This window comes from Parus major, chromosome 1 (assembly GCF_001522545.3).
Source record: "Parus major isolate Abel chromosome 1, Parus_major1.1, whole genome shotgun sequence".
Lineage (NCBI taxonomy): Eukaryota > Metazoa > Chordata > Aves > Passeriformes > Paridae > Parus > Parus major.
Window position 1 is genome coordinate 60049022 of NC_031768.1, and position 12012 is coordinate 60061033.

Below are 12012 nucleotides of genomic sequence, written 5' to 3' on the forward strand. Positions count from 1 at the left end.
ATCAAGGGAGAATTACAACTAATACCATGCACAAGTTCACACACACACACAATAATCACGAAACATCCTAAATTTTTCTCCTTCCCTTTACATCCCTTTTCTGTATGGCAAGCATTACAGCATGAACCCTCACGAAATCCTAAAGGGAAAGAAAAGCATTCCACTTCTGTCAGGCTCAATCTGGAAGTACAAATTAAAATGCTGTTTATAGTCCACAGACAGACTTCCTCAGAAAAATATGGAATCTTTCATATGGTACAAAAACACATTATGATATTTCAACACACATACATCCAGTAAAATTATGAAGCTTAAATAATCTTCCAGGAAATCTACAGAAGCTTTTTTTTCCTTTTGCTTATCCCAGCTCAGTGGCAATATATGCCAAACAAGTCACTCATTATTCAGATTCTGTCTGAGAAATTTTTGCTTGCTTTTCTTATAAAGAAAATTATTTCAAAACTGCAGTCACAACAGACATCAAAGCAATCATACATGAATTACTGGGTTAATTTTTAATCACAAGCTTCCTTAATAGCTATAAGAGCACTAAATATATAGAAACATAAATTTAATACAGTTACATTCTGACTTTTTGATTTCTACGGTTTCTTATATATAAAAGCTGACTGCCAGTCATCATGTCTGTCATCTATCCATGACTGTGATGGAATTGGGTGAAATGAAGGTCAGAGGAAGCTTAAGAAGCATTTAAGTTTTCTCCCATCATGACAGGGATTTCATCCCTCTACATTGCACAGACTTCAAAATGACTGGAGAAACTTTAAGAGCTATTTCTATTATTGTATTTGTTTACAAGGATTTAAAGGCAAACACCATTTATAAACCAGCATAAGCAACACTTAATAGATACCAAATTCAGAACTTAACACTTAGTCAACTAGAAGGACTACTGACTAAAAATATAAGCACCAAAGACAATTAACATTCAGTTATTAATAACTAGGACCCACAACACAATGGATTACAAATAAAAAAGACTAACAACATCTGCAAAAATATGATGTAACTTGCACTTGATCCACACCTTGTGATCTTACAGAAGGAATCCACCAAGTGTAACAAAGCGCATAAAGAAACAACCATACAGTAATAGCACTGCATGTTGAAATTATGTTACCTGTGTAACTCATCATTAAGAGCTACACTGCAGTACCGTAAGAAAAAAGAACCCTATTATTAAATGCATTAAGATGCTAAGGCTATTGTTGAATGTGTATCCACATTTTCAGCAGCTTTCAGTACTATCCCTAGTACTTAGCACAGTACTTTGACACTGTTGCTTAAACAGCGGCTGGAGAAGTTCAAAACTCAGTAACACACCAAGAAATCAGAGTCCTGAAAATTTCCTGCTGATATCCATGCTAATTAAAACAGCCAAATACATACAAACAGAAAACAAACAAAAACAAAACAAGACCAAAAAATGGAAAAAAGACAAGACATCCTAACAAGGTTGGAAAATACTTAAATTTCACAGAAGCTCAAACAAGATGCCTGGCTGAGTCATTTAACAAACTTATGCAAAAAGTTACAGAAAACTCTACAACTAGCTTCCAGTTGCTATCAAATCTATACCTTACTAGAAGTACTGCCTGTACTTTTTAACAGACTGTGGTCCCATTCACCTAGTAGTAAGTTCATCTCTAAGTCTAAACTTAGAGAAAGTCCTTCTGCTGCCTGTTTTAGCAATTTATAAAATGGTACTTCTCTACACTCAAAAGAATGGATTATTCAAAAGCATGTAAAGAGATGAACAAGATATCCCTTAAATTTAATTAAAACAACTACAAAAACATTTTCTGAGAATTTTCTTGAGGGAAAAAAAAAGCATTAGTGGTAGGTACATTTGTTGCTCTTTGAGAACTACAGTAAGCTCCAAAACTCTTAAATTTCCAAGCCATAAGGATAAACAAAACTACTTCTTACTCTGCTCTTCTAGCATATTTTCAAAATTGTACACCCATTTCAGTCTGTACAATACCTACAAGCCCCAGCAAGGAAGGCTAATTACAAGGAATAGTTTGCTTTGGTAGCTATTCTCTGTTGAAAAAAGAAAAGTTACTTTTACTGTTCCGGACCATCACTAACCCTGTGCTGCAGAAAGAAACAGTAACTGGGACAAGAACTTCAAGCCTGAATGCCCACAATTCTTAAATTTACATCCTGATTGTCAAAGGTCATCCATCAATATAGGAAGCCTCACTAACATTTCAAAACAGTGTAATAAACCATTAAACATGAGGGACAAACATCTAACAAAACCCAGTTGAGAAGAGTAGAAAAAAAACAACTCGGGAGTCATTTCTGGTACACAATAATGCCAAAATAATTTATAATCAAAGTAATTGTTTGCTCAAAGAAAACAGTGAAAAAGTTCACTGTGTTTTTTTGTTTTACCAAAGTATGTTAAAGATCTTACTTCTGCAATTATAAAAAACTTCATAAATTTGAACAAGTTCCCATTAGTAAAGCATAATGATGTGCTTGAACATGATGAGTATCATTCTTCATCTCTGCACAGCACCAATAACAGAATTCCTCATTCAGTAGGTACTAGCAAGTCACTTCGTCCATAAGGTAACCAACAGTGATACAACACCTAAACTACCACAGGCTCTACCACTTGCATGTATGGCATCATTATAATCCCTGCCTGCCAAACATTCATAACTTCTCAATATCTCTCTAGGGAAAGTCAGCTCCAGTGGAAGATGGAGATTTTTGCATATAACTGCAGCCACAAACCAAATCCTACTTCCAACACTCACAATGTACAATGGGTGTTTGGAGGCTTGCACAAAATGAGCTGATAAGGATTTCAACACCACTGACTGTAGCACAATTACTATCTTTGTTAGCAAATTCCAAAGGCAGACAAAGAGTTAATGTGCTCCCAGACATTAAAGCCAGAAGGATGATCAGGTGCTCCAATTTGATACCATAATTATGCTGCACTTCCATCATGCAATTCCTAAGTCTGAATGCTTTAGAACAGGCTAAAATAAATAAAGTGCTGTATCTCCAGTCACTCAGGAACTCTTTCCATCTTAGCTTTAGGCTATGGTTTCCTGTTCAACCATGCTAAGAACAAACTGGTTTCTTATTTACAGTGATCATTACCATGAAATAATTTACTGAATAATCGTACCCCTAGTCCATATTAATAGCACTGCTTTTGGTGGTGTAAATGCAGTAAATAAAAAGTATAGGCCCACTTACAGGAGTTTTCAGTCATTTGTTAAAGTATAATACATATTACACATAGTACATTTTAGTCTTATAAATTAATCAAAAGAATAGAAAAAGAACCAGTGCATTAAGTCAATGAGAACAAAGACACACTACTCCTTTCTAGTAATTTTTATGTTTCATCTACATCACACTGCAAACCCAGATCACAAGTTATTACCAGAAAGGTCATAGCAAGAATACACTTGCTATAATTGCACTGATATTCAGCTGTGTGCAGTTTTTTGTTTAAAAGACCATAGTAGCAATACTACTGTTTACAATTAGATGTACTTCCTAAGCTGTTAGGAAACAGGCCTGAAAAGGCTTATTTACTTTATTACTATCTGTAAGATGAACAGGTTATAAGGGGTCTTTCTTTAGCACAGGTGTGCTAACCATAAGCCTAAGCATAACCATATTTATGCCTAAGCAAGATACATTAGCATATTGGGGGTTGCTAGGTTGGGCTGGGGTTGTTTGTTTAGGTTTTTTTGGAGGAGATGGTGGTGTTTGTTTTTTAATTATTTTCCCCTCCCACTCTGCTAACTTTGCTAGCTTACCACTGACAGTGTCATTACTCTCTTCCCCATTATCTAGATCACAGTAACTTGTAAAGACTGGAACACTTCACTACCAATCCATTTGTCAGTGGGTTTAATTTTCATTTTCAGATTAGCCTGTAAAGAATGCAAATCCTGAGACGGTAACAAAGATTGTTTTTCAACATTAAATACTTTAAAATCTTGTTTTCTCATTTTCACATACGCAGATGGTTTCATATTTATTGCACTGCTCCAAAGAGCAACCAAAACTGCAGTGCTAAGGAATGGTTTCTAGAAATCAGTTGAAGAGATTAATTTCTCAGCATCTGCCTGAAATGCTAAATTACTGCTTTTACAACCTGTAACCTGGTATCTGTTGGTTCTTCCTATCTTGAAAGACAATGCAATAGCAAGCACTGCAGTAAACCTTAATTCTAAGTGTATCATGGCACACAGAAAATGCATCTGTAAAAGACGCTAGGAAAAGCTCCATCAAAAACGGTATTGCTACCCCCAGCTGGTCAGCAGACATACAAGGTGCAGACTCTAAATTCCGCATTGTTCTTTACTTAGAGCAGAGCTAACAAATTCCACCAACAACAGATCTTTTACTCCATCAGACAAAGTGAGACACTGGACTCGTCAGCATGACACAACAGCAAACACATTTTCTTCATCAAAGTTCTCTCTTTCTACTCACTTGACTTGCCATTAGTGAGGTTAATTTTTTCAAGTTCCTCAGAAAGCTCAATTGAAGATATGAACAGATATTTTTAACAGTTCATCTCCTAGAACTCAAATCACGTGATTTTCAAAATGGTAGCAAGACTATGAAGCAAGTTTAAAATCTGTAAAACATAAAATAACACCAAAGCCCCTAAGATGGAACAAAAAAAAAACAGAATCATTACAAATCTATGCTAATCTACCAGAAATCCTTTGTTGTAAAGTACCTATTCCCTTTGTCACCAAATATAGAGCAGTAAAACTTCCAGAAAACAAAAAAGCCTGTATAAACGTTAAAACCACTTACAAAATCAAAATAAGTATGCAAAACTTCACCAAAAATATAATTGATGCATACAGTTCTACCTTACTTCATTCACTACTGCTTACTAAAATCTTCAAGAAAGTATTGAATTAGTCCATATTGTAAATGTAAAAATTTCACTTGTAAAACTGTAAAAATCTCACTTCTACCTGGTCAACCTTTCCATTATGTAGCTGCATACATGATGAACATTAATCCAGCTTCCTGACTGTACTTCACTTTACAATCTAGTACTAGTTACTACTGCTAGAGATTTCTCAAAGGCTGCTCACAAGTCTTTTGATTCTCATATTCAGCTTTAATCTTCCAGCTGCTCTACAACCTTAGCAAAAACTAAAAACACACATCCTACACAAAAAACCATTTCTAAATGGATCTTTTAATAAAAGTTTCTCTTAAAAAATAATGAGATTGTCAGACAATTAAAAAAAAACTTTTAAATCTCTATGCCTGTTTTGCATTTATCGTCCATCATCTTTTTCTCCTGTCTCTTCAGCTTCACTGAATGACATGCACAAACAGGTGAACAAAACTTGCACCAGCCTAAGAATGCAAAGAATTATACAGGAAATGTCAAGGACAGGGAGGCAGTTGTTAGTTCTCTTATCCTTCATTCACAAAATCTGCTTTTGAGTAATGGCAAACAACATTTCAGATTAAGTTATTTTTAAATTCACTTACAGCAGCCTTTGTAAATGCTGTAAAACACATTAACTTTTAAAGTCCTCACTTTACAGGTAAATTAAAAATTATGTAAGTCCATACAAAATTTTACTGCATGCCTGTACAACAAAGCATTGTCTAAAAATATGTAAAACTCATTTTGCAACACTAAGTACACAAAAAAATTTACTGTGATATAAACATGCATTCTTCCATGCTTAAATATCAAACATGTGAAAATAGAAGTTCTACAGTTCTAAAGATGAAATACTAAACTCAAAAGACCCTGTCTAAAATTAGCAAGATTTAAAAACTGTAGTGAAATAAATCAAGATAACCACTCCAAATCCAAGAAACTATGTAAGAACTATGCACTGAGACCATACCATGGCTCAAGCTAAGAAAAGAAAAAAAAAAGTATTTAACAGCCAAAAAACTGACCTGCATTTTTGTAAACCAAAACACTAAGAGATGATGAATCTACCAACACACACAAACATCTATGGCATACCCAACAGGCTTAAGAAAGAGTAGTCATAAGAACTGTGTGTTTGATGATTTTGTTGGGGTTTTGGGTTTTTTGTTCGGCAGTTTGATTATTATTTTTCTAATACAAAATGTACAGAGAGTAGTATTCAAATTCTCTGTTTATTTAGTAACATTTGAAAATTAATTTTCCATATGGCATTCTGCCAAGTAGCTCATTTTTAATATCTAATCTTCACTACGACTTGAAATAAAAGTCATTCATACTGGGGAAATAAAGGTTACAGTTCTCAAAGGAGATACACGCCACACTGTCTATATTTAAAAGGCCATGCCCTGATAACAGGCATAGGGAGAGCTGCAAATGGTGTTCTAAAAACTGAACAGACTTAGAGATACTGGCATGGCCTTACACGCAGTTATATACAGGTTTAAGGAAAGCTGGGAGTTAATCTATACAAGGTATTACATGGGTCAGATGCTTTTTCAAAGGCACGCTAAATGGAATTTTACAGCTACTTCGCTGGCCCAATTATGTCATCACTCACTCCTTTTCTCCTACCTTTTCCTTTGCCAGGTTTAGAATCACTTAGGATGTATTGATAGAAATCTTGAGTGATATATGTGTGTGCACATAAGACCGAGAGAAATGGGGATTTCAAATACATATATTTACAATACACCTGCTTCTGAAATCCCTACATCCTTTTACAATATACTTCACTTTACCTCCTGTAAAAGAGGGGATAATCTAACAAACCAGCAAAAAAATTAACTAGAGAGATCCCACGGCCAGAAAAGTGGGGAGACAAGCAGAGTAACAACATATCTTGCACTGCCTTTAGTGAGTAACAAACTTTAAGCTCCAGCCCAGAATTCCAGTGAAGATGACAATAGAAGTACCCTGCCCTGAGATCCCCTGGAAGCAGAAACAGAAGCAATATCACTAGGTTTTTAATGTCACATACATATATACACGGAAACGTGCTGCTGTAAATTGTCCGACTGTACACAAAAATGACCTGGCCACTACTGCCATGCCAAAAAAACCCAATTATTTTTGGTCTCCATTTAATAGAGTCATATCCTGCTTTGTGTAAAGAATGTAAATGGTTTTCCAACTGCAGCTAAACAAAAGTGTAGTCTACCTGGAGATGACAGATTGAACAAAGACACAACGTGCATGGAAGAAGAAAGGATATGATCTTTGTCTAGCCAAACAACAGAGGAAGAAGGTATTTCTGGCTATTGTTACCCTGAGGGATTTAAACATTCTGGAAAAACTACCATATGCTCTTAAAATCAGGGTACAGACATATTCTAGGTGTCATTTTCCAAAACACTGAGTATCAATAAGATTATGATTCTCCTATTGGGCTAGGATCCCCTGAAAGCTTAGGGGGATTTTCTGGTTGATAAAAGAAAGTAAAACCAAAAAACAACAACCACACAACAACAAAAAACAAGTAACACCACCAAACACCAGTGAGGCCTGTGAAGAGAAGGATTAGTGTCTTGGTTTACAAAATTCAAATCAAAGAAAACCAAAAAACATTTCTGAAATGTTATGGTAGCAGCATAATGGTGACACTGTTGGCTTTAACACCTCAATCTGTCTTCTACCACCTTCATGCACTTATTGACTAAAAAAACATAATCAGAATGCAACAGTGTTGGAACTTGTCTTCTAGCACTCCTGGAAGACAAGCTGCTACTCATTATAGTTCTCTGGCATCTTAGAAAGAAGTGATGAAAGACACTACAGCAGTCAACACCTTATGATCAACATAATCAGAGACTGCTGATAGAGTTAGGACTTTCAATATTAAGAAAAGAATCCAGCCTCTCCCAGCAACCCATTTCATTAAAAAAAAATAAAATAAGTAAAATCTAGCCACTGGTATTACTCCTGATTTAAGTTATGGCACCATGAAGGTATTTAAAAAGTGCTTCACCTCCCATTGCTATGGCATTTTTCTCAACTTGTGTTTAGTGCCTTGTTTCCTCACCCTAGTCTCAGTTTTTCTAGGGTTTTCTGTCCTGCTCCACATTCCCAAGATGGGAAGATTTATCTTAAAAGTTATTTCTCCCATTAATGTAGCTTCCTAGAGAAGTTGTTCTTGGGAAGAAGCAATGGTCTTCCTGGCCACTCGCAAACCCGTATCACAAAAGGTCCTCAACGCATTGAGGACTTCCACGCATAATTAATATCAAACCATCATAATTTAAAACTGATGTTTTAATCAATTCAGTCTGCACACACAACAGTCTCAACTTCCCTGCACACACTGTGAGAGAAACGAGAATATTCATATGCATGGGTCATTTACTTGAAAAGGTAAAGGTGAGAGAATACATGTACTTCGAACTAGTGAAAATGGGACCAAAATATGCAGTTTTCTTACTCTAACTGCACGGAATTGGTGCACCAGATTCAAAGGTTCACCACCCTTCAGGCAGGCCTGTGCCGATCTCATCATGCATTAATGCTTTAAAGCAAAGCCATCAAGACCAAAAGTACCCCATGTTCAATTCAAAGAGCCACAACAATGTTGGTGAACATCCCTTATCCCACCATACTCATCTGCCTTAAGTGTCTTTTGGCTGTCAAAGAGATTTTTGAATACACCACAGAATCACAACAGGTTCAACCTTAGAAAAGTCAATACTTGTAAAAAGAGAATCTAAGGCAGGACGAAGTCTAGACTTAATCCTATAAAAAATATATACCAAAGAATAAATATTAATTATTTCTGTATAATTAATAATCTAAACTGCAACCACCACTAGTATTTTCACACTCTACAGTATTCTTGTCTTCCTCAACACAATGGGAATATACACACTGAACAGACTATTAAGCACAATTTATGCACACAGTAGTTTCAAACCATAATCAATACAACCCACCCTTTAAGGAGAAAAGTAAGTTCTTTAATACAATATCTGCATGTGCTGAGACCTGAGAAATAACATTTTAATTAGACCTAAACATCACACTGCTTCATTTCACAGAATGGCTGTAACAAGACCGGCAAGTTAGTGCAAATCAAACTATCAGAGAGTCCATCTTTTAATAAAGTTACAGGCAGTCTTACCTCTCATCCTCACCATCTACAAGAGGCGTTGTCAACGGCAGCACCTTCAGCGGGAAGAGGGACGCCGAGGATGGCATGTTGCTGCTACTGCCGTCTGAAGCGGCCGATGTTCCACCACCGCTCTCAACGCTGGCAGCTTGAGGTAAACCCACCAAGGAAGGTTCTGTAGGCCGTCTACCATCTTCGATTTGGCTTACAATGGACTGAGCTAGTGATTGTGCAGGGAACTGGGCAGAGCTTAGTGGCATCTGTTGCGGCACACTCTGTGCCACTGGCATACCTATACTTGTTGATATCAAGGGAGGCTGACTAACACTTTGAGCCAAATTGCCGTTCTGCACAGCTGAAGCCTGTGCTATGTTCTGTGGCTGTCCCAAACCTACAGAAGCAGAAGGTATGCCAGGAGGCACAGCTGAACCGGCTTGACTCGGTGCAGGAACAGTACTGGCAGAGGGTATAGGGCTTACCGCAGGCAGCTGCTGGCCAGTCATCCCTTGGACTACAGATTCTACTCCTTGTGCCTGTGGCTGTACAGGTAACAAGGTGTTTTGCTGAGCAATGACCATTTGTTGAGGAAGGCCTGCAGCGCTAGCCTGTAATCCCTGCTGCATTATTCCTGTCTGCACAGGCTGCACTACTTGGGAAGATGGAGGAGCAGCCGTTGATGGCATAACTGGAGGTGGAATTTGGTTTGTAGCAGATGGTGGTTGCACCACAGCAGATACGCTTCCTTGCTGCCCAACATTTAGTATCTGACCACCGGCAGCTACACCTGGTATTGCTGCTGGAGCATGTGCAACAGGCTGAGCTGGGGCAGCAGCTGGATGTGCTTGCACTGAAGGCTGCATGCCCTGTGCCTGGGCAACAGGAACCGGTTGCCCAGCTCCTACTCCTGTAGAACTTGGTTGCATGGCAGGGGCTGGAGTCTGAAGGATCTGCTGATGTTGAATGTAGTCTGGCATAGCCCCTGTGACAGAGTTCTGGTTCACCGGCTTAACGTGACCCGCGGCCATCTGCGTAGGAACTGGCTGCTGCTGCTGTTGTCCGTACTGCAACTGCTGCTGCTGCACCACTGGCAAAGTCTGCACAGGCTGTGCTGGCTGCGAATACGGCAGCTGCTGTTGAGCCATACTCTGAAGAGCAGGTTGCTGGTGGCCCAGAGATGGGGATACACCTAGTATATTAACTGGGGCTGGCTGAACCCCAGTAACAGTGGTTAGACTGGCCTGTGCAGGAGGTTGGACCCCTGGCTTCTGCTGTGGATAGTTTCCTTCTTGAGAATGCAGCTGGACTTGTGCAAGCTGTGATTGAGAAACACTCTGTGGTATACTAGATGCTGGAATTGCTGGAGGAGCAGCACTGCTAAAATCCATCTGCTGCGGACCCACACCTTGAAATGCTTGCTGCTGTACCACAGTAGGTGCTCCCATTTCTCCACTTCCCACACTTTCTGTATAGTGACTCAGTGTGCTTACATTGCTGCTAACAGAACTCCCACTGGTGCTCTCCCTTTCAGAAGTCACTTCAAGCGGGTTTTGTTTTATCGTCTCTACTGCTTTGTTTACTGCTACTCCCTCTGAAACTGCAACAGTGTTTTCTTTATCATAGAATTCAGTGCATGTCCATCTACCTTTTTTGAAAGGTTCAGAACTAGAATCTAATTTTACAACTCTAAACCTTGATGTGCCAGATGCAGGCTGCTGCTGGCTTGATCCCACTGCCATTCCTGCAGTTGGATTAGTAACATTGTTAATGACACTAGAGGAAGCACTCGTACCATTGCCAACACCACTCAAGATATTCACATTAGCATTGCTGCTAGCTCCAGACAAAGCATTTACATTACCAGTACTCATGATGTTGCTTAAGTTGATAGCACCAAGCACATTGCTTGCCACACTAGAACTACCACCACCAATATTACTTAAGGTACTAGCTCCAGCAGCAGGACTTATACCTAAATTGCCAGGAGTACTTGTAGTGCGGATATTAGACACGGCAGATGCCGGGGAACCAGTGGATGATGCAGCAGAAACTGGTGCAGTTGATATAACATTGTCAGAGCTTCCAGTTGTTGATAGTTTTCTAAACGATGGACTGGGTGGTGGTCCTCCAGAAATTGGGGCACTACCCACCCCAGGATGCGATGGATGATGGTGTCCATGATGGTGGTGGTGAAGATGGTGGTGATGATGAACATGATGGGGATGAACACTTCCATTGATCACAACACTCTGCTGTGGGTGATGAGACAGAGGAGCATGCTGCTGAGGAAGATGAGGCTGGTTTGGAGAAACAGCCCCAGGAGTCTCTGCCTCTTGGAAGTTATTTAGAGTTTCTTCAGAAGAACTCCTCTCAGGTTCTCCCAAGTCAGTGGCTCTGGATAATGACACATCCAGGATTTCTGAAGATGACAGGTCTTCAGTGTGAGACTCATCCAGGTCATCGTAGCTTTCTGTATCCTCGGCTATGCTGTTATTAGAGCTCATACTAGCTGATATTTGGGCAGGGGTCACACTGGTAATTTGAAAGCCACTTTTCTTTTTCATTTGAGCTCCAGTCTGTGCAAGGGGCTGTGGCTGGAGCTGAGACTGCGAGAGGAGGTTCAGGCTTTGTGGATGAGGGGGTGTCGGCTGTGGACCCGCTGTTGAAGCTGCTGCAGGAGATGGAGGCGGCGGCTGGACCAGCAAAGGCGGCTGATAATCCTCGGCGGAGAGGGCAGCGCTCCCAACGCCGGTACCTGGTGCAGTGGGAGCAGTAACGCAGCTGCTGCCGCTGCTACTGCTGCTGCCCCTTCTAGGAAACATCGCCGGGTGCGCCATCTTCCTAGCACTAATGTCTGCGGCTGAGTCAGGCTGGTGCATTGTATCGGGTGTATTTTAAGAGTGCAATCCCCCGGTATGGAAAGAGACAGACA

At 39.4% G+C, this 12012-nt stretch overlaps 1 protein-coding gene across 2 annotated transcripts in view; it reads right to left on the minus strand.

Annotated features, from left to right (window-relative positions):
* The window catches only part of TSC22D1 (TSC22 domain family member 1), a 93155-nt gene that overhangs the window by 80032 nt on the left and 1111 nt on the right, over nt 1–12012 (minus strand). Inside the window, exon 2 of one of the 2 annotated variants that reach the window (XM_015623804.3) lies at nt 9096–11950. In XM_015623804.3, coding sequence (XP_015479290.1) covers nt 9096–11917 — 2822 coding nt within the window. In that variant the 5' untranslated portion in view covers nt 11918–11950. Of the gene's footprint in view, nt 1–9095; nt 11960–12012 lie in introns of those variants that run through there. The other variant, XM_015623800.2, reaches the window with a different exon arrangement.